The sequence below is a fragment of the Pogona vitticeps genome, chromosome 2, assembly GCF_051106095.1.
Source record: "Pogona vitticeps strain Pit_001003342236 chromosome 2, PviZW2.1, whole genome shotgun sequence".
Classification (NCBI taxonomy): domain Eukaryota; kingdom Metazoa; phylum Chordata; class Lepidosauria; order Squamata; family Agamidae; genus Pogona; species Pogona vitticeps.
This window is the reverse complement of record NC_135784.1, coordinates 182,372,636-182,399,670: the sequence shown is the minus strand read 5'-3', so window position 1 is coordinate 182,399,670 and position 27,035 is coordinate 182,372,636. Positions and strand designations below refer to the sequence as shown.

Below are 27,035 nucleotides of genomic sequence, written 5' to 3'. Positions count from 1 at the left end.
TTGCTCCTCTGCGAAGTAACAATGCCTCCAGCACAATAGTGAGAGACTGTTGGTGGCGGTTTTCCGCAGACAGGCATGACGTTGCATGCTCTCCCACCTCCAGCTCAGGAAGCATTTCAGTTGGGATTCTTGGATGATTGACTTGGGGATGCCCGCTCCCTTTTGTCACCTGGTGAAGCGTTGGCTCCTTGAAAGAACCGCTTGTCCTGTGCCTAGTCTCTTGGACTGTGGCAGCTGCTTGTCACAAAAATCAAACAAACGCACTGCCTGTAAAAGGCGGTCCCTACAAAACATCTCCGCCCCAATAAACCACAGCGTCCCTGAAGTGGGCGAGTGAGGTGGGAACTGAGAATCCGGGCTCCCCTTCTGTGGCTGGTTTGGATAAAAGTTGCCTCGCCTCTGGAACAACCTCCCTCCAGAGATTCGTGCGGTCCCGTCGCTGGGTATTTTTAAGAACCAATTTAAAACTTGGATGTTTAAGCAGGCCTTCCCTCCAGTTAATACTTAATTTTCCCTCCTTCATTTATCTTTTGTTATTTTTCCCATCTTGAAGAATCTGTTTATTGATTTGAAATGTTTTCTTTATCTTGTTATACTTATATGTTGTTTTTTATTTGTTTGGAAGCCACCTAGAGTGGCCGCAAGACCAGATAGGTGAGATAATTAATTAATTAATTAATTAATTGGCAGGAGTGAGCAGAAAGATAACAAGAGGTGGACTCCAGTTAACCCCTTCTACTGAGTGGATGGGATGGGTTTCACCATTAGAGTGGATGGAAATTCCTCTCTCCTTTGAGCCTCTCTCCTGTGTGCCCTTAAAATAATCCAAAAAAGGCATCCACCACACCTAGAAGGGGAAATGGTATCAGCAGGCTTCAGGGAACCCAGAAGTTTAGGGAAATGCACCAGTGGAGAAGAAAGCTGAAGACATTCCATGGCTGTCTGGGATTTTGAAGTTTTGTTTTGTTTTGCTTCCCCAAAGCTGGAGGTTGGGAGTTAGGGAATGGAGTGTCTGGAGAAGGGCCGGGCTGGCCTGCCAACTAGCTGGCACAAGTTGCTATGATTGCATTTTTAAAGGACTAAATATGTTCACCAGTGACCAAGTCTGTTAGCAGGTATTAGCCATGATGTCTAACAAAGCACAGCTCAGTACACTTTGTTGGATAGTTGTTGTTGAAGTGTGTTTGTAAGCTTTTAGAGCAGCTGGTTGACCTGACTGTTGGGAACAGATCACAGGGCTAGCTGGAGCTTTGGCCCAGTCCAAGTGGGCGGTTCTTTTGCTCGCATCATACGGGGTTGAGCTGGCCATTCTTTTGCTAGCCAGAGTGTAGAAGGAAGTTAGGTAAAGGTTCCCCTTGACATTTAGTCCAGTCGTGTCTGTTCATCCCCATCTCCAAGCCGTAGAGCCGGCATTTGTCCGTAGAAAGTTTCCATGGTCACATGGCCAGCGCGACTAGACACGAAACACCGTTACCTTCCCACCGTGGTGATACCTGTTTATCTACTCTCATTTACATGCTTTCGAACTGCTAGGTTGGCAGGAGCTGGGACAAGCGACGGGAGCTCACTCCGTTGCATGGATTCAATCTTATGACTGCAGGTCTTCTGACCTTCCAGCACACAGAGGCTTCTGCGGTTTAGCCCGCAGCGCAACCACGGGGAAGTTACTAGATTTCATTCAACACCTCATGCAGTAGGCAGTTCTCAGATCTTTAAAGGGCAGAATTGATTACACCTGTCAAGATAAATATGGTACAAATAAGAAAAGGAGGAATTACTGTGTATCCTATATTTAGTTTTGCCCAGAGAGATCTTCCAAAATACAGCTTTTAATGTCATCCTATGCAGTTCATTTCTTTCCAAAACCAGGACTTACAGTACATAGTCATGATCTTCATGGTTTCTGCAAGAGAGCTAGAAGGCGTTATTCCGACTTCTTCATACGTGACTTCACCCGTTCAGTAAAAATCAGCAGCTCTTGGGTAGCAAAGCGGGTTCTGCAGGTTGCCAAAGAACAAAGGAGACCAACTTGCCTGCAGAAGAGCCTTTCCAGGGAAAGCCACCTTAATGTTTGCAGCAGCTGGAGCAGCTAAGCGCGGTTCTGGTTTCAGGCTGGTTTGCACCATCTTTCAGAGCTTATTTTTTTCAGTCCCTCGAGTTTTCTCTTGCCTTCCAAACATGTGGTTTATTATTATCTGTGTCCATACAGGGATCCTGAAAAATGGAGGAGGAGGCAAAGCAGGAAGGGATTCTCTGATTCCCCCTTCCCCCTCCCTTTTTTTGTGCAGGCAGGTTTATGCTATAATCGTAAAACATACACAAATCTTAGCATCCATGATGGGAAGAGTGGGAGGGAGGCTTCTCCCTGAACATCAGTGCTGTTACTCTATTCTGCTTCCTTTGCCAAATGCACAGATAAAATGCATAAAATACACCTTCCCTTCAATCCCCCCCCCGGCTTTAATTTGATTGGGGGAGTGCCAGCCACTGTAGCACAGACTCCCTCCCTTTTCTGGAGGCGGGCAGACAGGGTGCCACTAGCCCTAGACTCTAGAAGAGGGAAAGAGAGGAGGATGGGGAGGAGGAGAGGGATCAGGTTGTGGGAAGAGAGAAAGGGAAAGTTATAGTTGCCTTGGCTTGTGCTTTTAGTACCAACATTCCAAGAAAATCAAGGTTTTTGTCATGATCTGTTGCTGTTCTTCCTGAGAGAGACCTTCCTCATCTTGGCTGGGGGCAGTGCAGGGGGAGGAGGAGAAGAATTTCAGCGACTGGTCAGGTACATTTTCAGAGAACAAATATTTTGCCTGATTGAGGGCAGCACAGTGAGGGCACGGCTACCCTGTTGAATTACATCAGGAGTTGGTTTAGGTTTTTAAGAAACCCATATTTTGTGTCAGGTGGTTTTGTGTCGGTGTGTGCATTGCCGTGGGAGCTGGCTTTCTCTAACCACTGGGAACTCTGCAGAGGCAAGAGGGAGGACACAGTCCTGCCTTCCAGTAAGAGGGAATTTCCAGGAAGTGGCATCAGCCAGGGAGGAGAGCAGAGCAGGTTCCCAGCAAGACAAAAAGCCACCCACACTCTGTGAGAGAGGCAGATTCCAGTCTCCCTTTGGTGGTGCACTGGAGGAGGTCAGAGGAGAATGAATTGCACGTTTTAGTGGATCTGCAGGGGGAGACAGCAGCAGCCGCCCGTCCCCAGTCTGCTTGTGCTTTTTAATATTTAATTTTTAATACAGGTTTTGAACTGGTATAGCGCTAGATCGAAGCACCAAAACAACAGAAACGGATAGGGGGATAAAAGCAGCATTCAGACTGCAAGGTGCCAAGCAGTCTATAACCCTTTGTACTTGGCACCTGTTTCAGCCAACCCTGTAGACCCCCACAGGCACTCTTTATTTCAACACAGGCCTTCATGCATGGCAAAATGAGTAAAAAAAAATATTAAAAAAAATAAAGCACGAGTCCATGATCCTGGAGCTCCTTCTTCAAAAACAAACAACTCCAAACTCTGTTTTTGTCGAAGCCTCATAATCCAGATCTCAACATCGACAGACCCTCATGCCACCAAATAAAGACAGTAGAAAGATTGACTCAATGGGAAGATGGCTTTATTCGTCAGCAGCGTTCACCATGCGTGTCGCTAACTACCAGGGAGCCATGGGTGCATAACAATGTTTCCTTTGGGACAATATGTCAACCTTTGTTGAATCTTTACCAGAAGATTAAAAAGTACTCGTCCATACCTTTCAACAAGAAGGCCTTTCCGTTGCCAAACAACAGATGATTTCTGCAAGGCACACGGTAGATGCCACAGCAAAGTCAATGGCCACTTCAGTAGCCTTATGATGTTTCTCTTGGCTAAGGACAGCTAGCCTGGCTGAGGATGCCTGCACACGTATCAAATACCTTCCATTTGATGGGGCAGGACTCTTTAATGCTGAAATTTATTATATTTTGGAAAACGTGCAGAAGAAAAGATCAGCAGCTAGACGTTGGGGAGTTTATCCATCTTACCAACAATGCCCCCAACAAAATCAGTGGAGACGACTGTACAACTCATATCAAAAATTCCCACGTGATCCTCCAAAACAAACATCTTATGCACCCTATTTCAGAAATCAAAGAAATAAACCCTGTCAACAACCCATTACTAGGCGCAACGACTGCAGTCCCAAACATCACATTTGAAGCTCCCATGACCAAGATCAGACACCACTCCACCCATCCTGCCCTCTGGAAACACCTACCTGTCTGGGAATCCATCACTACAGATGCCTGGGTACTGTCCATCATCCGCGACGGCTACCACATCCATTTCTTCCAACTTCCTCCAACAATACATGTCATCACTCCACCATTTCCAACCCTACAAGAGGAAATAAAAAATGTACTCCTCAAAGATGCCCTAAAACCCATCTCACAACACAACAAAGGGTTTCTCTCTCGCTATTTCACCGTACCCAAAAAGGACTGAGGTCTTTGCCCTATCTTAGACCTATGAGAGTTAAACAAATACATCATTAGCCCAAAGTTCCATATGGTTACCCTCAAATCAGTTTTCCCTTTAGTCCACAAAAATGACTGGCTCATTGTCATAGATCTCAAAGACTCATACTTCCATATTTCCATACATCCATCACACAGAAAATTCCTTCAATTTCAGCTAGAATCACAAGCCTACCAATTCAGAAGGCTCCCTTTCGGCCTTGCAGCAGCTCCAAGAGTATTCACCAAGTGCATGGCACTAGTAGCTGCTTACCTCAGGTTGCAAAAAAATCTCATATTTCCATATATCGATGATTGGCTCCTTGTAGCTCATTCCCATTGCAAGGCCCAATGAGACTCTCACTTCACCCTTACCCTCCTTTGTGATCTCGGTCTTGCTGTCAACGAACAAAAGTCAAATTTGAAACCTAGAATGATTATTCATTATACAGTGGTGCCCCGCATAACGAGCGCTTTGTTTAACGACGAATCCGCATAGCGATGTGTTTTTTGCAATCGCAAAAGTGATCGCATTGCAATGTTTTAGATGGTAAAACCGCCTTGCGATGATCGGTAAGCGTTTCGCTTACCGATTTTCGCATAGCGATGTTTTAAGAACAGCTGATCGGCGGTTCCAAAATGGCCGCCGGGTAAAACAAAAAGGCCGCCCGCTGTGTTTTTGCCTGGATTCCTCGCTTACCGGCCAGTGAAAATGGCGGCTGCATGGAGGATTTTCGCAGAAGGGTGAGTTTACAGCCCATAGGAACGCATTAAACATGTTTTAATGCATTTCTATGGGCTTCTTTGTCCCACATGATTTTTCCAGAACGGATTATCATCGCTACGCGGAGCACCCCTGTATAGGCACATGCATAGATTCCACACAAGCTCATGCCTTTCTTCCTCCAGACAAGAGAGAAAATCTCATTGAATTACTTCAAGTTTTCACTCCTCGTGCTATGGTGCCCGCCTTAACTGTGCAACGCGTACTAGGCACCATGGCCTGTATGACTTCAGTAGTGCAGTATATACGTCTCAAGATGAGATCTCTTCAGTCATGGTTTCTCACCCTCTTCGACCCACTCACAGATCCTCCTCACACTCTTTTAAGGGTCACCCCAGAACTTGCCTCCCAACTTCAATGGTGGCGTTTTCCTCCCATCCTATCTGTCAGGTGGCCGTTTCAACAACCACAACCACAACCACAAATATAGGTCATCACCGATGCCAGCCTCACAGGCTGGGGAGCTCACTGCAGATCTTTCAAAATCCACGCCAAGTGGTCTTCCAGAGAGAAATTGCTTCACATCAACAAATTAGAGCTGTTGGTGGTTATAAAAGCTTTCAGAGCTTTCAGAAATCTCCTCGCTGGCAAGATGGTACAAATTGCCACCGACAACACCACAGCGATGTACTATATTCTGAAATAAGGTGGCACCCACTCTCCAAGTCTCCTCTATTTAGCGATCGACCTCTGTGAGTGGTGCCTAGCACATCATATCTGCCTCACAGCTTTACACATTGCTGGCCACGACAATGACTTGGCCGATCTACTCAGCCACACAAACTCTCAAGCTCACAAATGGGAGTTAGACCAATAAGTTTTTTTCCCCGCCTATGCAAACGATGGGGCAAACCAATTCTCGACCTCTTCGCCTCCCATGTGAATCGGAAGTGCAAACAATACTGCTCCCGAGCCGGCATTGGCAAACACTCCCAAGGAGATGTGTTCGTCGGCCGATGGCCCAAGACCCTCACTTACCTTTTTCCACCATTCCTGCTTCTCCACAAGGTTGTGGTTCGCCTACAACAAGACAAACCCAATGCCATCATTATAGCTCCTTGGTGGCTGAGACAACCCTCATTTCCAGTCCTTCACAATCTCTTGTCAGACATTCACCACCTCCCTTGCCCGCCCAACCTCCTCATGCAGAACAACTCCCAAGTACTCCACCCAGACTTACCTGTTCTGCACCTGGCAGCGTGGAGGATTCTGCCTCGCTAGTTAACGTTCTACGTCAATCAAAGGAGGCCTCGACTAGAAAGGCTTACCTGTATAAATGGAAGAGATTCAAATCTTTCACTGAAGCTTCTTCATTGCCTTCTACCAACCCATCACTTGCTAATGTCCTACTTTTTTTCTTCATCTCAAGTCTAGCGGCATTTCCCTCTCTTCCTTGAGAGTTTACATCTCCTCCATAGTTTCTTATCAGCCCCCTAATGCTCTGGCAGCTGATTTCTTCAAACAGCCAACATTAAACGTTTTCTTAAAGGTCTATCTCATATCTCTTCCAGACGTCTGCTCCTCCACCACCTGGGCACAGCCATCCGCTTTCATCCGGATTATAGACTTGATTATAGACTTGATCTCCAGCAAAAGTCTGATGTGGCCTTTGTACAGTGGCGCCCCGCATAATGAGCAATTCGTTTAATGACAAATCCGCATAGCGATGTTTTTTGCGATCGCAAAAGCGATCGCATTGCGATGTTTTTAATGGCAAAAAATCGCTTTGCGATGATCAGTAAGCATTTCGCTTACCGATTTTGACATAGCGATGTTTTAAAAACAGCGGATCGGCGGTTCCAAAATGGCCGCTGGAAAAAATGGCCGCCCGCTGTGTTTTCATGCCCTTTCCTTCCTTACCGGGCAGCGAAAATGGCGGCCGTATGGAGGATTTCCGCATAACGGTGAGTTTTAAGCCCATAGGAGGGGTTTCAATGCATTCCTATGGGCTTTTTTGTTTTGGATAGAGACAATTCTGGATAGCGACGATTTTTCCAGAATGGATTATCGTCACTATGCAGGGCACCACTGTATGTGCTGTTCTAGCCTCTACCTTGCCATGACACCCTGCCTCTGGGTAAGATAGCTTTTTAGTCACCCAGGGTGTGATTCACAGAGGCCATGAAAAAGAATGACAGATTACCCACCTGTAATTGTAGTTCTTCGAGGGGACCTCCGTGATTCACACATCCCGCCCGTCTTCCCCACTGTCACGCCTTTCTGCTTAATGTAGCAGTGGCTGACACAACTGAAAGGGGAGCCTTGGCACCATGGCACTTATACAAGGGGGGGATGGGCATTATTCTAATGTGCTTTTTGCTACCGGACAAGCTCTAGAACTTTCCAATCTGTGCAGGCGCAGATCACCCAGGATGTGAATCACAGAGGTCCACTTGAAGAACTACAATTACGGTGGGTAACCTGTTGATCTCTGTGTGCTTACTAAATAACAAACATTTATTGCCCTTTTGCCCATTTCAGAGAGATCCTTTTAGAGTTCTTTGTCTATCTGTCTTTGTCTTAAGCAACCTGAATAGTTTGGTATCATTTGCACCCTTGGCATCTGCAACCTTAACTCCAGTTCATTTCAGAACAAATTAAAAGTCCTATTCAAAAAATTTATTTTGGAGGGGACACCCCCCCCCCAGTCAACATCTTTAGATAATCATTTCCCCCCTTACTTCCTGATCTCTTTTCTTTAATTACCTTCACCTTCAAAAGAGAATATTGATCAGTGTGTGACTATTTTGTTTGCTAGGGAAAATTTTGCCAATGATATGGGCGCATGCATATGGCCACTCTTCATTGCTGAGATGTATCCATCACCTTGCCTTGCAAAAAGATAGACAGGCTCTTAAAAGAGCTGAAATTGGTTGAAGCTTGGGCAGGAACATTTAGAATTCACGGTCCTAAGCAGTGCTCAGCTGAGGCAGAATGGGAGACTTATCTGAGTGCGTGTGTGGGCTTGGATGTCAGATACGAGGTAACAGTGCCCTCTACTGGCCAGATATTATACATCATGCTTCTTGACTCGTGTGCAGCACCCTTCAGGCCAGGGTAGGGAGATTGGCAGTCCTCAAGAGGGCGTTGGACAATAGCTGCTATCATCTCAACTACTGCAGCTGACAGGAACAAGAATCCAACAACTTAGAAGGCCATAGCTGCACCACATTTGCTTTTGACTCCTAGTTAAGATGTCACTTCCTCGGGTGTTTGTGTTATGTGACGCGTTCCTAACAGAGGTGTTAATGCTGGTTTGAGTTCTAGATTTTTAAAATGCTTTTGCTCTCTCCTACTCCTCCCCCCGCCCATGATTTTATTGCATATTCTGTAAGTTTTATTACGTTGGAAGCCATGCTGGAGAAATTGGCAATAGGCAAAAGGCAAGGTGCAAATTTTATAGGTGAATATGAAACCCACGTAGAGTAGACCCATTGAATCCGTGGGGCTCCTGTTTAAGTATCGATTGAAGAAGCCTCATCCATTTAGTGAGTCTGACTCTAGTTGGGTGTCGCCTCCAGGCAAGGTAGAAGAAGTTAAATCATAGCAAAATAAAGGGGGAAGCCCTCTTATATGCAGAAGGCAGGTGGAGACAGGACAGGACAGGACCTTGACAAGTTATAATGGCTCTTCCTTGCCTAGGAGCATGAGATAATGCGAAGATATACACCTGTACCTTGATGTCTGTTGCTCCCTGGACAGCTTCTCCCCAGAACCGCCAGCGAAGGTACTTCCACCTCATGTGGGGGGGGGGACTGCAAATAGGGCATGACTGCGATCGATCACATTGTTACTCTTGGGGGTAAAGGAGAAGAGTGAACTCATTACACTTGCTTTGGGGACGAACATTTGCTCAAGAAAATAGGATAAAGAGCATGTCCTGCTCAGAGTGTTAAGACCCTTTATCCATGTATGCAGCCAGGTGTGTACACGTTGAGGCCAGCGATTGTTTCTGATGACCAGCAGGGCATAGCACAACTCCCTTCTCTGCCACAAACACAATAAGTGCAATTTTAAAATGTTCTTTGTCTTTTCCTTCTTTATTTTATTTCATATTTCCTTCCCAGGAAGAGGGTTTTAAGTTGTAGACCGTCCATATGCATGCCCCTCTGTTTGTTTGGGGAGCAAGCGTGGTGGGTAGCCAGAGACTCTCCTTGTGCCCTCTACTGGCTCCAGCCCCACCCACCATCTCTGCTAGTCCAGCCCCACAAGCAATCTGAATGTAGATTGGAGTGGCTCGCAAGAGTGTTCATGCTTTCTTCTTTGCTTTCAGCTACTGCATCTATTGCCTTTCTTCCTGTTGTTGTTCCAGCTATTAGGAACACGCGAAGCCTTTCTTAGGAAAGTAGGTGGTACCTTTACACACCATAAAGTAAAAGGATCAGGGTAAAGAGAAAGAGGTGATGAATGAGGCTCAATAGGCATGGAGGAAGCAGAGCTTCAGTTTGCCAAAGGGAAGGAACTGAGCATTGTCCGGAGTAGAGAAGTCACGGAAATTCCAGAAGGAATTCAGATGGTGTCAGCTGTCTACTCTGTGGCACAACTGCAGGTGCCTGCTAACTACAGCAGCCCAAGGATGATGCTGTGCACCCGACTCATGTTATTTCTCAGCTACCTTCTCCCTTGTTACAGAGATCACAAAGCTCACTCCTGTCTGAGTCACTAGAAGGGGAGAACAAAGCAAAACAAGGGATACGCCTGTTTCTCATAAGCATCCATGAAGAAAGTAACGGGAGGGAGTCAAGAGTATTGATTGCAGAGCACAGAAGTACCTTGGCGGGAAACATGCTCCTTGCTTTGTTGCCCATGTGCACACATTCCCCCAAAGCATATCCCATTGCTAGATTTCTACAGGGTTCCTTGTCCCTGACTGAAGTAATCTCATGTTCTTTACGCTCCCTTGTCATCTAAACAAGGTGGTGGTGCGGGGACCTAAGGCAGACTTTTATTGTGGATCTGATCATCAGGTGACACAAAGGAATGTAACTTGAAAAACATGCTTGTTGTCATCCGAACCCAAAGAGAAGAGCTGGCAAAACACTAGAAGGATGAAGAAGATGTTGACTTGTGGCAGAGGCTCAAGACAGCAACATTTCAAACCGTTTATTCCCCGTGCAGAGTGAGTAGGAGGAGAGGACGTCATCAGGCAACAGCCGTTAAGCACAAGGCTGTTCCACTTGGTTGGCCTGTAGTAGCTCTCCCAGCAGCAGGCTGAGCCTCTTGCCTCAGGCAGCCCAAGCAGGCGAGCATTGACGCGCTCACCCGCCATGGTCTCGGCCATCTGCCTGCTGCTTGCCTCCCGTTTGAGAGTCAAGCAAGCACATACAGCATAGCAAGCAGTCCCCACCTTAGAAGCCTAGAACTCAGTGTGCAATAGGGAAATCAGTTTCACATTGGGCATGGCACTGTAGAGGGTTAAAAATGAGGGCCGCTTGCTGCTGACAGTCCAGGACCAAGCACTAAGGTGGGCTCTTGTCCAAAAGTGGACATGCCACAATGGAAACCAGGTGAGGTGTTGCTCAGTCAGTGGGAAGAGGTTGCAGCTCCAGGCAAGATGGGGCCAATGATGCTAGACCAAGAGAAGAGGAGGACTTTCCATTGTAGGGGGAGATGAAAAGGCCATCATGTATTCGTCTCAATCATGCTTGCTAGCAGTGCTGGCTCGGTTGCTTCTTTTCTCAGTATGCCACCTACTTCTTTCTCCAAGGAGCATCGTAGGTTTCAGCAGCACCCATAAATAGCTATGCCAACCACATTGAATGTACCAGTGCAGTCAAACAGGAAAAGCTGGAGAGTCTGGGAACTTTGGAACCTATGAATGCCTTCGCCAAAGATGGGACACAGTCCTTTTATATACTACAGCTCAGCTCGTGGAGCCCCACGGCAAGAATGGCAATGGCTTTGGGCCTGTGGAAAGCCAACAGTTCCCATCTTGGGGAAGATGATGGGGTTGGTGAGTGTCAACTTAGAGGCTAGATTGAGGGGGAGAAGCAATGCCAGGAGCTAGTACCTCTTTTCTCCTGCATTTCCATGATGGTTAAGATGCTGGCTATTAGCTAGCCTTTACACCTCCCACCGCCTTCACAAAGCAGTGTGAGCTGGCCTGCTCAGTGACAATAACTCATGGAGACACCCGTAATGAGCAAGATTAGTCACAGATGATTTGACTACATGCCAGGATCTGAGGTCATTGATTTCTCTGCTCCTTCAAAAGCCCCTTCTTTGACGGATGAATTACTTCTGGGCCTCCTGGGAGCCTCTTGTAATAGTAATGTGGGCACTGATATCTTTATTTGCCCTCAAACGACCATTATCGTTTGAGCACTCTTGCCTCCTATGCCCTCAATTAAGGGTTACATATGAGGCTTCCGTTTTCTATGTGTTTTTTTAAATCTTCAGTTCTTTCCATTTTTCAGTACGTGCTAGAAAAGAATTAAAAAAAAAAAAAAGAGCTCCAAATCTCATTTTTATTTACAACCAGAGTTAGACCCACAGAATCAAAGAGGGCTTGGTAGGGCAACATTCATGTAAGTTCCATTGATTCAGTGAATCTACTCTACGTACTTAGAACCTCCAATAGCAGAGACTCTAAAGACATTAGCAAGCAATGGTATATTTTCCACCGTGTGAAAAGTTTCAGCCAAGTTCTACAAATCAATATACTGTTCAAGGTGCAAGAGCAGATCAGGTTGGTTATTTTATGGGCAGCTAGCAACTCTATGAAGCATCTCTGGCAAGAACTCCACCTGCCTGTTTTTGCCCTTTTCTGAGCAGCATCTCATCTTCTGCTACCAACGCATCAGTCGTTCCTATTAACTGTAGTGACTGAGAATGAGGGCAGCTCTTAAGTCCACAGCATCTGGAAGTTGCCGGGTTGGGGATCATTGTACTGCCTCATTCTCTGAAGCACAGCCATGCTCTTGGCATAGGCCTCAGTGACTGGCAACTAGCTTGGCCACTGAGCCAGTTCATCCCCAACTGCTGCCTTGATGGGCTAAGCCTGGCTTTCTTTGTCACCCCATCCCAACTCTCAGGAAAGCTGCCCATCAGCAGGAGGGGTTTGGTGTTCATGTTTTTACCTTTGACGCTCTTGCTGCTTTTAGCTAAACTGTAGATGAGATGGCAGCCACCTAGTCCCCCCCCCCTCCAGCCTCATTCAAGCTGACCATGTTGGCTGGGATGAGGTACTTATGGTGTGTGGTAAAATAAGAGGTAAATGTAGCAGGACAGTCATGGGATAAGGAACCAAATATTCCAAGTATTGAGCTTGGAAAAATTACTTTTTTGGCCTTTGGCTCCTAAAATCCTCTGGCTGATTGAGGATTCTGGGAATGGAAGTCCAAGAATTGATTTTTCCAAGCCGCAGCCTAGCACCCCCATGCATGCAAACCCCCAATTTCTGCCTCTGTCTCTTTTTAAACTTAATCCTGACTGGCCTGGTTAGGATGGGAAGGGTAGAAGGCAGCTGCAATTATCATATGTCACTTTAAACAGCCATTAGCAGTTGGGAACATAAATGTTTCCCCAGTCTCCTCAAAAAGGAAGAGCCCAGATTTAACAGCCCTTCGCTAAGCTACTTTCCACCTGCAGGCCCCTAGCTACCAGCAGGTGTTCATGTGACTATTATAAATACACCTGTGATGGACAATTTTCCCATGCATCTGAAAATGTCAACAGATGTGATACAGTCCATGTAGAATTTCAGCCTCCTTGGTGCTGATTGTCGAAGCAGAGCGACCCTCAAGACGGTCAGAATGATTTTGAGTGAAGTTTCATCGTCTTACTTGTGGCTTGATGAGTGGAATAAAAATAAGAAAACCAAGGTCTCTCCTCCTTATTGTGCTGCCCTTTAACTCCCAACTCAGAGAAGCGTTGTTTTGAAGATACTGTACAGTGTTTATGCACCCTGAATTTCCAGAAATGTACCCAAGAATATGCTTAGACCTATACAGAATAGTTGTGACTCATTGCTGGTAAAAGCAGAAGTGTGGACAGAAGGGTTGGATTTGCTTTCACCACATGTCGAAGTCAAAATGCAGTTTGGGATCCCACACACAGACACATCCTATCAGGCAAAACAATAAGCAAAGATTAAAAGGCAAAAGCAGGACCTTGGGGACAGCAGCACCCTCACGTCATGTTCCCTTCCCCGCACCAAGAACTGGTATAGAAAAGCACATTCACTCTGGTACTGGTGGCTCTCTGTAGGTCACAGGACTAGTAACCGTTGACGTGCTAGTCTGAAGAAGTGGACTTATTCTATGAAAGCTCCCATTAAAATATAGTAGTCAGTCATTATAGATGCCACAATGTTTTTTGTCTTTTGTTGGGGGTGGGTGGGCCTGGTTTTATTTTGTTTCTTATTGATATGCATTTCTTCTTTGAATTTGCCAGATCCTCTTTTAAAGCCACTTAAGTTGGCGGCTGTCATCACATCTTGCGGGAACCAGTCCCCTAGTCCGTCTCTGCATTATGCTTCCTTTTATCCACCCTCATCCCCCCCCCCACAGGATTCATTGCATCACATGGAGATCGGGTCTAATGAAAGAGAGAGAACTCCTTTTCCCCCCACTCTTCCCACTGTGCAGCATTTTCTTCATCTCTGATATGTCCTCCTCACCCCACTGTTAGTCACCATTTCCCCCCAAGTTTAACACTATCAAACCTCTTCACAAGGGGGATGTGCACCATGACCCTTTTTTGTACCTTTCCCAGCTCTGCGCTGTTTTTTCTCACAGGAGCACAGAATACAACCATACACAGTGTTCCACAGGTCATTGCACTGTAGTTTTATACAATGCCTTTATGATGGCAGCAATTTTATTTTCAGTTCCTTTCCTAATGAACCCCTTATTCACTACGAACCCAAGGTGTTTTTCTTGGTTACTCACCACCAGTTCAGATTCTATGAGCAACAATAGCCAAAACTATATTGCCAGGGGGAAAAAATCAGATTGAATCTGCAGCAACTACTGTCACTGCACATGACACAGGCCTTATTGCAGATTAAATGTGACATTAATCTGCCTTTTTAAAAACTACATTAGGGCTTCCATCACTGCCTGGCCAGTGCTGGGAGGCTTTCCAGCTATCTTGGCACTGAGCAGGTGGTGACAGTGTTAAGAGGACTGCAGTGTCACCTCCAAGCTTACCCCCTGCAGATGCTGAAAGGCATATACAGTAAGTAGAAACCAGAGAGAGTGTGTGTATAGTCTCTGGTTCCCTCTAGTGGCCAGTTCTGGTATTACAACTTGGAAAGGCATATTTCTGGGGGTTTTTATTTACTATTTTCAGGCAGCAGTGAAACTGCGGGTACTGATCCCGTGGATACGGCAGTCCTGCTGTACTGCCACGGGGGGAGGGCAGTCCAATGACTCCATTTTCACCATGTGTCAAGCTACTGCCCTGACTCTGGTGCTGTTAATAGCTGGGAAGCATCCTAGCAATGGCCAGGTGGATGGAGCTACACACCCTGCCACAATATGACAAGTCATATTAAAAGAGACATGTGTTGCAAGTGGGTTCATGTTCTGTTTGCCATAATATAAAACTTTGCTGTGGATTATGGCAAAGGTGCAATTCCTGCCTATGTCATATAAGGATGTCATGTCTCAAAATTTCTCACTCTGCAGCCACTTACCCTGAACCACATTTGCAATTTTATTTTTGTCTTGCATTTCCTCCACTGAGTTCTGATTGTGTACATGGCTTTCCTACTTCCCACTTTATCCTACCAACAAGCTAGTGAGGAAGAAAGAACGAGAGGCTCTGGCCAGTGAATTCTTTGGCTTTGTGGAGATTTGAACTCGGGTTTCTGAAATCTAAGTCTGAACCATTTGGCATCTGTTCTTGTGTGTATATTCTGGGCTGTCAAGTCACTTCCAACTTCTGGTGGCCCTGATGGGGGTTTTGAGGTAGGTGATCAGTTCCGCAAGTGCTTCTCTATTTCTGTCTCGCCCAGTGAGTTTCTGTGGCTGATCAGGATTTGAATTCAGGTTTTCTGAGTCTTCTAGCCCAACTCTTTCTCTGCTAACACTATGGAGGCTCTCTTCTTGTCACCCAGAAAAAGTTGGTGCTGCCAGCAGGCTCGGCAGATGGTAGAACCGAGGCTAAGGCAAAGCTTTTGGCGTAAGAGCTTCCAGCGAGTTCCTGGCTGAGATGAGGTTTGAATCAGGGTGATGTTAGAAACGGGTTGAAATAAACTCCGTCTGTGTGTCGAGAGGAAGAATACGGTCACTCCCACCAGCCGTGCCCTTGACCGATTGTGGGAGCCAGCATCTACAGTCAGGGTCCCTGTGGTCAGGGGGCAGCACAAGCCGAGGTGCGCTTCTCAAGCCTGGCACGCAGCTCACCGCTGGCAAGCTGTGGCTGGCGAGTGCAGCCGGCCTCTGCGCCTCCTGCCGGTGTGTGCTCTTGAGAGCGACGGGAGGTGCCCGCATCCCCTTCCTTTCTCATTGGGGACAGGGGTGGGTAGAAGCGAAAGCAGCGCGTGGATGGCTACGAGAAGGGAGCCTGCTTCCAGGTGACACTGACTGTGGCTCTGGCACGGCCCGTGTAACTGGAGCTCGTCGGTTGGCAGATTTATCAGTTATCTAATTAGTGAGTGTTTCTATCTTGCTTTTTCTCTACTGAGTCCAAGGCACTTTGTCTGTGAAGCTCAACTCTTCCTCACTGGAACTTCCCAACAAACCCTGAGAAGGAGGCCCTGGGGAGAGAGAGAGAGAGAGAATAAGAGTCCCAAGGCCACCCGACGGGTCTCCTGGCTCCGTTGGGACCGTGCCCGGCCTCTCCCTTGCCCTAGTCAAGCTCTCGTAATCGTGCACCACGCAGGGGTGCAAATGTCATTCTCGCCTTCCATTTGCAACCTTCCCCTTATATTCCCTTTTGGATTCACTCCCCCCCACCACATTATTTTATAACTAGAAAAAGAAACCTGTTCAGGAGGAATGACAGAATAATTGCATGGGTGCAGCAATGGGAACTCTCAAGTACCCACCACCAAAACATTGGGAACTGTGTGGGTTTTTTTCCCCAGGTAGAGTGGAAGAGTAGCTATCTCTGTGCAATAGAAATAATTGCCTTGGTCATTGTTGTTGTTGTTGGTTTTTTTTTAAAAGTAAAACACACTCGTCATGGCTAGGTTAATATATTTCCAGCAGTGTTTATGAAATGGGCGTATCTGCTTAAAGACTGTCTATTTAGTGACCTGCTGTACCGCTTTTTTCTTCTTTTTTCTGCATTTCAGTTTGTGCTTGTACAGGGTAGCACTCTTTTTCCACTCCAGCAGGTGGCAGCAGAGATTAATTGGTTGTTTCCATTTGTTTCTGCTTATTTATTATTGTTGTAATGCACCCTCTTGGCAGTGTACCGCAAAACATATAACTAGAAAAAGTAAATGCAAACAATATATAAATATAAATTGACTGACTACCTGACCTATCCTAAATAGCCAACACAAATCCCGTGTCCCTAGGCTTAACTGGCAGAAACTTCTTGGGTGAAACGTTTCATGGGTACCTTTGCATCCTATGCAGTGATATGTAAAGCTTCATTTGCTAGATTTCTGCTCTTTGGGCACAGCAGGTGTGCCACCCAAAAACCAACAGAAAACAAAACCCAGAGTGGCAACCCTACTCCCTGGGCTTAAGGAATTCTGTCTGCTAGCACTCTATCTTCTTCCTTGTCACCGTACCATTTTCCTGGGCTTTGCTTAATCTGAGGCTGGCTGGCTGGCTGGTTGGCTGGCTCCATGAGTTCTTAGGCGTCTGGCAATGGAGCCAGAGGTTGGGAGTTCAGTTCCCCACTGTGCACCCCAGAAAAGAGCCAGCCTGTGTGGCCTTGGGCAAGCTGCACAGTCCCAGGGCACCCCTCTGAAGGGAAGGGTAACCTGTGGGCGCCTTACCTAGAAAACTCTGAAAAGATCTGCCGTAAGTCAGAATTGATTTGATGGCGCACAATCATTAATTAGTATTGCTTCTTACGTCCATTGACTTGAAGGCACAGAATTATTTAATTTGCAAGCACACGATTCTTATCATTATTCCTTCCTACTTCATCTCTCACTGGATTTGTGCGTGTTATCTGTTTAGAGCATAGCTGGGCAGTGTGCTACCTTCCAGATGCTGTTGGGCTCTAACAACCTCTTTGGCTGTGCTAGCTGGGGCCGATGGGAATTGCAGTCCAACAATGAGGTGCATTTTGCTCCTCCCTGCTTTAGAGTTTAACACTATCATAGGATGAGTTGTTTATTATTATTGGGGGTTTTCCCCCGAATAGCTCACTGTGTAAAAATAAGGCATGCTTTGGGATATTAGAATAAATAAGTAAGCTGTGAACTACTTTTTATAGAATAAAAGTCATGGGAATTGCTGGGCAGAGGCACTTCCTACATACTTATCTTTCTCTGCCGCTGTTATCTTTGAAGACAGTGATCAGCAAATTCTGCAATCAGCACTTTGCAACTTTTCCTGCATTTATCACTCAGGCAGCTTGTGCAACAATAAATGATCCGTTATTGCTGTGCTGCGCCCAGAGATTACAGGTCGTGAAATCAGTAAAGAGATAAGTGATTATTAGATGAAACACACAAGCTTAAGAACGTATAGGCTTTGGAGTAGCATAGAACTCTTCCTTTGATCTGATGAAGAGTCCTCTGTAACTCAAAAGCTGACATGCTGGTGCCTGCTTCATAACGGCCAGAAGAATCCAGGTTGTTGTGTTTGTTCTTAGCCCAGGAATTTTACCTGATGGCAGAGAGTATCCAGTTTGCTCTTGATATAGACAGAGCTCATAAGCACATGAGAGACTTCTGTTATAGCATGAGCTCCCCCCGCCCGCCCGGATCTCCTGCCAAGCTCTCTCCAGGCATCTTCCTGTCCCCCCCCCCCTTTCCCAGGCTGCTTCTGATAATTAAGATTGTTTAAACAGCTGCCTGCTTCCCAGCTCAACTGCTTCTGTGAAAGTGGGTGACAGCGCCATAGACTCACAATAGCAAAGTATGATGTCACAAGAAATGCGAGGGCAGTCCACTATCCCAGCATAAAGATGGTCTATTCCATACTGGAAGTGATGCTGCGCCCACGTGATCAGGTTAAAAAACCCCGCCCGAAAAAACCTTCCCTAGGTTGAAACTGACATTTTAGGGATGGGCAGAGCTCTCAGGTGAGCAGAGGAGGGAATGGGTGGCTATCCTTTGCCATTTTATATCAGCCATGAGTAGGAAAGCGCCCTGGGGCTGAACTGAGCCTTTCTGGACTTCCCCTTCTCCCATGATAACATTGCTTTAGGAGTTTCCCAGCTTTTGAATAGGTTCCCCTCCATCCCAATTCCCAAAAGTTAAAGCACCTTTGCATAAGGCCTAGTTACACACAGTAAAATATATTGTAATGTAAATTAAAACATGGCCCTACGCTTTGACCTTCAGTCCTGCCTGCCAAAGGACTGTGATCCCAGGGACTTTATGCCAGTGGGACCTAGGCAGATGCTTTAATCGCAAACTTCAAGGTGCCTTTCCTCAAGGTTGTACCTTTACTCGTCTTCCTCTTGAACCCCCAACTCCTGCAAAATATGTATTATGTAGAGCTGAGTCTTCATTCTCCTTTTCATATATTATCTGGCTTTAATCTTATAGATTGGATCAATATTTTTGCACCCCTACTGTTGTTGGAGAAGAGAGAGACTGAGAAAAATTTGGCTCCCTAATAAGTTGTGTTGTTTCCAACTTGGAAACAAATCAGGAAACCAGTAGAATTTTTTTTTTTAGATTTTAATTATAATGGCCTTTATGCTGGTGGTTTTTAAAGGTTGTTGTTTTAATTCTGTTCTTGACTCTTATTGAATTATAGAGAAATGTAGGCAGAAATTCCTTCCCCTGTAAGTTTTTGTTTCAGAGGTGATGTTTCAAGCCTATGCATGAAAATAACCCCATCAACAGACTAGACAACCTTACGTCTCATTCTTGTTCGTGGGGTGCTTTTTCACAGGGCACCATCTTTGTTCATAGGAAATTGAGATCTGTTCCTCTTGCAGCGCCTTGGCTTGAAGCCAGGTCTTTTGTGTAGTGCTGTTAGAAAAGGAGAAATAAATCTCCTGCCCGTTCTGGTTGGACAGTTTTGAGTTTATTTGGTTCCTCCAACCCTACCCCACCCTTGAACTTGGACACGTTTTCATTTAATTTCATTTTTAGGAAAGAAAAAAAAACTAAACCCTCCAGCCGGCATGGACGCTGAGAGATTCTAGGAGCTCAAGGGTGAAAAAGTAACTTTTCCAAGCTCACTCTTCCACCATTTACAAGAGGATCTGCTGAGGGGGCCATCAGCTGGTCAAGCCGCTCGCCGGAAACCCAGCCTCTCCCTTGCTTACACTGCCTGCAAGTTGCATGACTAGCTGTGCTGACGGGGAGTGCCTAGAGATCTAGATAAGTGTTTTATGATTAGCCTTAAACGACATACCAGAGGAAGGGACGTCTGGCACAAACGTTAGAAGGCTAGCTCTTTCTGTCCTTGGCTCTTCTAGGCTGCTGCTCCCGCCGTTGAGACGTTTGTAAGCTGGTTGGGACTGTTTGATGTTGGTGCAGAGGGTCTCTCTCTGTGCTTTCAGGACTCCCCCCTCCACTCCCTTGGGGAGAGAACCAACCTGGTGAGATCGCCAGAGAATCAGTGGACACTGCGCAGAGACATCAGCAGGAAGGAGGCGTGTGTGGGCTGCAGCTAACAACCTGGAATTTGGGCGCAGGGAAGGAGGGAGCTCTGCAGGCAGAGAGGCAGCCGGAATCTTGTGTGGTGCTTGGCGTCTGGGAGCCCCTTCCCTTTGAGGCGTACAACAACCTGCAGAGCCCCTCTCTCGTCCGCCTCACCACCACTGCCTCTCACCTTCCACCAACCTGGCGTGCACCGAACAGGCTAGGATGTTGCCTCCCGCTCTTCCGGCTCCCACAGGCGCCAGCTCTCAAAAGATCTGGGAAGGAGTCTGAATTTTCCTCCGGACAGTCAGACAGAACAAGAGAATCAGGGAGGCTGGCAGGGCTCCTCTGCCACACAGACTTACCTGCGTTGATGCCCTCTTTGGGTTACTAAAAAGCCAGCGGCACTCCTGTAGCATTCCCACGATTACCACCACAACCACTGCAACAACCCCCACCCCCGGCATCAGTCCAAACTATGACCTGCTACTGGAGCCCTTTCCCTCACTCTCAGTGAGAGGCTGGGCAATGGATCTCACGAAACCTTGTGGAAGACCGAGGGCCATGTCTGTGGAAAAATCGTCCCACTTGCCTAGCATTCCTGAGATAGACACAGCTGACAATCTCGAGGATGATGAGGCCTTCTTGCCCAATGACTCCAGTAGTTCCCAGATGCCAGCCAGGCAGAATTTCTCCTCCTCCTCTTCCTCCTCTTCCTCCTGCTCCAGGTCACCCCACTCTCCTGTCTCGTTTGCTGTTCACTCCCCAACCTACCTCATGAAGCTCAAGGTCAACAGGAGCATCCAGGATTTCGCTCGGAGAGCCAGGGGTTACTCAGGGTAAGAAGTTGTTTTAAACCCACAAGGGGGTTTGAAAATCCCATTGCAGGGGCCACATTTCAACTTGAAATGGGAAAAGTGACTCTCTTAAGACTACGACTCCCCAAAGGCTCCTGTTGGCGTACCAGCGGGATTCTGGAAGTTGTCGTCTAACTTTTCCCATCTCCGGTTGAAACAGCTGTCAAAACAGTTTAGCAGCAAGACCACTCAAGGCCCAAACAAGTGTCCCCTCCAACAGGTGGCCCTTTTGGCCTTCAGATCCACCTTCTCTTTCATTTGGCTGTTCCCAAGAAGAACCTGAAATGGAATCAAGGAGAAAGGTGGCAATAGTGTTGCTGGAAGGGAATTGGCTCAATTTCTTGGGACAAGATGGCAGTGAAGGTTGGGGATATAGGGAATGGGAGTGGGGGTGGTGGGGGTGGTGGTGGTATCTCACTTCACCCTACTTTTCCTTACCTTATTTTCACATTTGTTACCTTTACATGGTAGCCTGTATATGGGATTATCACATCTGGTAAGGACTTCTCAGTGGTGGCACCTCGGTTACAGAACTCTCTTCCATTTGAGATCCGCTTCTGCATATTTTGTCTTTTAGGGACCAGTTAAAAAAAAAAATCAATTTATGCAAGCTTGAAGGTAATAAGCAAGTGTTCTGTTGGGCTCTGGGTACTTCTTGTTTGTATTGCATTTATTCTGTTTATTTTTAACAGATTCTCTTAGCAGATATTTCAGGTGTTTGTAGTTTCAGGTATGACTGCATTTGTGATTTCAGCTCTTTGTGAATTTGAACTTTAGATATTTGGGTTTCGTGTATTTTAACTAGGTTTTTTTTTTTAATACAAATTGTTTGCCACATGGGTTCTCATGAGGAAGGGGAAGCTACAACTGAATAAATAATATCCCCCATTCATGGAGTTCCAGGTTAGACATGTCTCCTTCCACCACCACCACCACTTTATTATCGCAATGGAGATGTAAATTTAGGCAAAGCTGAAAGAAAGAGCCTGGGTTATCTACTGGGTCTTCTGATCGATGCTTTAACCACTGCACCACATAAGCTAGTCATTGCAGAAGAAGGTAGCAGGGCCACTTAGGCCTGGAACAGGTTCTGTACTGGTCAGCAAGAAGCTGTTCCGGCTCTTGCAGTTCTCTTGGACACAGATCGATATCTTTCCAGCCACAAAAGGTAGGCATTTTGTTTCTAGAAGGTGAAGGCTGAGCATGAAGATGGCCTAAATCTGTACAGGATATCAAACGTTGCCTTTTCACTGTATGGTGGGCTTAATTTCTGGGGGATGTACGTGGTCCTGAAAATTCTACGGTCATTTTCCAAAACCTTCATGGTTGAGAAAAGATGGAAAGCAGACCCTGTGTATAGGTCTTCCACACCAAGACATGACTGTCCTCCTTTATTAGAAGAAGAAAGACTATATATTTTGCACAGATCACTGCCTCTTTATAGCATTTACAGTACAGTTTAGGACATTTTTCCTTACTGTCCAAAATGCAGTAACTTATAAAATCCCTGCGGTTGGGAACTCCTTTCTTCCTCCATTGTATCAAACAAAGGTTTGAGCTGAGATTCAAAGGAGAGCCTAAGATCAGGACACAGATATATTTCTCTAAGGCCAGAGTGACCCACACAATATTGTTGTGCAATCACATCATCTAACACAACATTTCTCAGAGGCAGAACGGCTGGGAGCCAAAAACAGAACTTCCTTGGTGGACATGGCAGTATTTTTCAGTGATAGAAATCTATCTGGGAGTATATTTCTAGAGTAGGGTTGTGACAACATAGAATAGACTTCTAGGAGCCTGGGAAGATGAATGTACAAAATACGTCAAATGGTTTTCTCTGCCTCCTTTAGCTTCCTGTGCATTGCTGTGCTGCCTGTGAGATTTTGGAAGTCAGCATCCTACCCAGCGGGGGTTGCTGCTGACTAGAAGAGGGAGGAATCTGGAGGGCACCAGAGGGAGAGAGGCTCCTGTGGCCAACAATCACCTGCTTGTTTTCTAGTTCATTTTTTTGTTTCCGAGAGCGAGCACACCTCCTTTCTTCCTAGAGAGCGAGAGTTTAGAAGAGAGAACGAGAGTTTAGAAGAGAGAGCGAGAGTTTAGAAGAGAGAGCAGCTGGAACCCTGGGTTGTTTCTCGCCATCTCTGCTGTAATGCAACCTAATTTGAGGCATGTTGTTGCTTGAATGGGAAATGAAGAGCCAGTATCTTGACAAACAGCCTGCTCTTCATTTTATGTGGATGGATGCAGCTGCCTGCAATTTTGGAGCCTTCCAGGCAGGGCTCTCGTTACGGGTCTTGCCATGATGAGCCTCTGCACTTCCATATTTAACACGACACTATTGCATATCAGTGTCCCTCTTAGGAAAAGTGGGTCTTTTTGTTTCTGTTGTGGTGGCACTCTGGGTCTTCAGGGAGTGATCCCTGGGCCAAGTTCCCCAGGGCAACCCTAGTCCAGTCTCTTCACTATACCATCTGTACTACAACACTAGAGTCTCTCTAAAAAACACCTCTGCAAAATTCCTCTTGGTTCCATCTCTGTTCCTCAGGTTCTGTAGAGGTTTCTAGTCATTCCAAGTTCAAATGTCTTGTCCCTGCACTTCTAGGCCACTTGTAAGGCACGTCACCTCCTCTTCTCCCTTTACTTCTCGCCCCATCCGTTCCACTGAAGCTTGCCTGCTATACATTTCGTGGTCCTGTTTCACTCAGATTTCCAAGCCTTGGACTTTCCAGCTCCCCCTGCCTGGAACAGTCTATGCTTCTTCCCCATCAGCCAAATCACTTCTCTCCTCCTCTGGGTTCTCCTTTTGCAGGAAAACTGTGCTTTTTCGTGTTCCCTGTATTTCTGTTGCCACCTAACTGAACCGAGCTTCTGGCTGCTAAATTGCCAGCCTAGATTGTTCTCTTTCCTTCCCGTCTAATACAAATTACACAAATTATAAATGGTTTTGACCCAGAGCTATGCTGTGAACGTTGCTCAAGCATGCTGTTAACGGCTGGCCATTGTTTCACATTAAATACGACTTATTTTCAACCGTCAGTGGTGTTAGACGGTCTCTAGGAGGAAAGGAGCCTTCCTTCCTGGATCCAGTGATGCACCAGGGGTGGCTTGTGGCCCTTTTCTGATTTCTAAAGATTTTATCAGCTCTTTCATTAGTAGTTTTCCCCATAATTTCCCCTCTGCTTCAGTGAGTGAAACTTTTAATTTTTCCTCCATGAAGTGTTACGAACCAGAGTCTCCATTTTAAAAAGGCTTCGCTTTGTCTCCCTTTCTTACCAGGAACTCTCGCTGGTCTGAAGAGACTGGTCAGATTTATACATATTGTTTGCTTCTACAGGCATGAATGGATGGATGGGGCATCACAGAACACTCTGTATGTCCAGGCCTGTGACTCATTAAAGGACTAAAAATGGGAAAGTAGGAAAACCAGAAAGGGTTTAAGGTAAAGGTAAAGGTTCCCCTTGATGTTTTTAGTCCAGTCGTGTCCAATTCTAGGCGGCGGTGCTCATCCCGTTTTCAAGCCGTAGAGCCAGTGCTTGTCTGAAGACAGTTTCCATTGTCACGTGGCCAGTGTGACTAGGGAACGCCGTTTTACCTTCCCACCGAGGTGGTACCTATTTATCTACTCGCATTTACATGCTTTCAAACTGCTAGTTTGGCAGGAGCTGGGACAAAGCGATGGGAGCTCACTCCGTCACGTGGATTCGATCTTATGACAGCTGGTCTTCTGACCCTGCATCACAGAGGCTTCTGCGGCTTAGCCCGCAGCGCCACCACGTCCCTTTTAGAAAGGTTTAGAAGGGGTTTAAGTCATGCTTAAAACTAGGGCTGGTCCAAGAAGACATTTCACTGCTTGAAAAAGAAGGACAAGATGCTGTAGTGCCCTTCCCTTTCTCCTTGCAGTAGTTATTTGGAGGGACAGTTGCCCATGCACGATGGGATTGCCTCCTCCATGGCACCTGAGGGCAGTAGCCTAGGTGGGGGTGGGGTGGGGGGGTATGCCGCATACAATGAACCCTACCCTGCGTTTCGTGCTCCTTTCCCCATCGCGGCCCAAGGCGGCTGCCTCACTCTGCTTCCATAGCAGGGCCAGTCCTGCTAGGAATCCTATCCCTCCCATGAAGGTCCATGTACTTGAGGGGAACCTTTAAGAGAATGAGAAGCAAGCATGTAGAACTGGAATGCTTCAGCATAAACCACCTCATGAAGCTTAAGCGAAAGTTGTTTACTCTGCAAACAAACAAAATAACACAGGGGTTCTTACTGGTCTGAGCATTGCATGCTTGTGGGGGGAGGGGAGGTTAAGCATTCTTGCCAGCAGATTGAGCTGCACTTCCCCTGCCTTATCTTTAGCCTTCATCTTGTGGATGTTATCTATTTGCTGAATGGTTTGCTCGGTTTTATCTCTCAGCTGCTGATAGATGATGATATTCATTATTTTCTGTAAAGTAAAGGAAGCACTCTGAGATAGACCGGTGTTCTTCTTGGTCAGGGCCAGTCCTGTCTTCAGACAGAAAGAGGCAACTGCCTGAGATGGATGCTTTGGGGTACAATGAAAGGGCAGCATGTAATGATTTGCTTAATTTATCGTTATTGGATTATTCCTGCCAGGAGGGTTGAGAGGTACTTCTGGGACATTCTCTGAGGTGCCAAGGAACCACTAGCTCAGAGTATTGTGTGCTTTGACTAGGGAAGTGGGAAGTGTCATTTGCTCTTCCACCTTAAGCAGTAAAATACTGTATCTTGGTCCGTCCATGCTCAGTGCTCACATTTACTCTGTTTTCTCATCAAACAGCAGATTGGTTGCATTTCTCTCACATTTTGTTTCAATTTAAAACGGCCTAATGCATTGCAGCCTAAATGTCAGGGGTGTTCATTTTTTCCTGACATGGGGTAGGTGATTCTATTGAAGCTGGGTACAGACCGAAAGAAGAAGAGGAGGAAGAAGAAATGAATGCCCTTGAAGAAGGCTATAAATTCAGGCTGAAATGTGTTGGGCAGTTTTAAATTGAAATTAAATGTGACTTATTTTCTTACATCCTGAGACTTAAGTTCTTTCACAATCAGATTTTAAAAAAAAAAATTAACATACCAATTCCTTTTGTTGTGGTTGTGGGTTTTGTGTTTTGTTTTGTATTTTGGTCAGTCTGTAGAGCTGTGTCTTTTAAGAGGAGCTTGCCATGCAGAAATTAGCAAGTGTTAAACATCTTGCTGTATGCAATTGAAAGTTGACCCCAGAGTTTTTCAAGGACTGAGCAGGTATACTTTTCAGACATTTTTTTTTTTAGCTAGCCATGCTATGTCCAGGTTTCTGATTGGTTTGGGAAATTGTGTGTCGTGGTTTCCATGTCCCAAGATTTTGCTGAGACTTTCTGGATGTTACCTTACATTTTAAGGTTCTCCATGGGGTGGTGTAAAACTGGGAGCTAGAACCCAAGGCTGTTTCTGATTGGCTCATGGGGGACCTTGTTTGCCTCACTCGTGGTTAATCAAAAACAATGTAGAACATTACTTTTTAAAATAAGAATATGGCAAAAACATGGGGGAGCCCCTCAGAATGTTGCTCTAAAAGCTTTCACCCACCCTACGCCAAAGGGACAAGTAACTGCGACTAGATATGCAGAGAAGAGTAACAGCTGTGCTTGTAACTGCATTATTACATAAAAGGAACCATTGTTGTACTCCCCCATTCCCACAGATAGCATCCCGCACAAAACATTGTTCCTTGTAGTGTGTTGCTTCCACACTCTGCATACCCATCCGGCTCCTTTCCTGAAGTATCAGGTGATGGGGCCCTGAGTCTCCAGGTCAGAACCTGAGGACTTTTTGCAACGCTAGAACTGGCATCGCTTCCAACAGAACCCAAGATGTTTCCAAGCAAAGGAGTGTATTTGGAGGCCAAGGCTTATGTCTACATCTCTAGAAGGAAGGACCTGGCAGTGGGATCTGTGAACCAGCTTCCCCCACCCCACCCTCGGGGTGATATTTATTTATTTATTTATTTATTTATTTATTTTATTTATATCCCGCCTATCTAGTCGCGAGGACTACTCTAGGCGGCTTACAACAATGTTAAAATACAATAAGAATAAACAACCAATACAAAAACAGGTAAAAGAAAAAAGACGATAAAGAGATAAGAGAATCAAAAAGTAGTTTTATGAGAAGGCCTGCCGAAACATCCAGGTCTTTAATAGATTCTTGAAAGTGCCCAGCGAGGGAGCTCCGCG

General features: G+C 46.1%; 1 protein-coding gene and 1 long non-coding RNA gene across 7 annotated transcripts in view; one reads left to right on the top strand and one right to left on the bottom strand.

The window, feature by feature from the left end:
• The window catches only part of PDE4A (phosphodiesterase 4A), a 510,240-nt gene that overhangs the window by 370,803 nt on the left and 112,402 nt on the right, over positions 1-27,035 (top strand). Inside the window, exon 1 of one of the 5 annotated variants that reach the window (XM_020798674.3) lies at positions 16,052-20,787. The exons of the other annotated variants lie outside the window; for them this stretch is intronic. Coding sequence (XP_020654333.3) covers positions 20,477-20,787 — 311 coding nt within the window. The 5' untranslated portion in view covers positions 16,052-20,476. Of the gene's footprint in view, positions 1-16,051; positions 20,788-27,035 lie in introns of those variants that run through there. 5 annotated transcript variants of the gene reach the window in all.
• On the bottom strand, positions 1,458-19,857 carry LOC140704734 (uncharacterized). Of its 2 annotated transcripts, XR_013542319.1 has the most exons (3): positions 19,719-19,857; positions 4,759-15,973; positions 1,458-4,365 (listed from the first exon to the last, which is right to left on the bottom strand). It is a non-coding gene; the product is annotated as an uncharacterized LOC140704734 (long non-coding RNA). The 2 variants fall into 2 exon arrangements; XR_013542318.1 differs by having other exon boundaries at positions 1,458-15,973.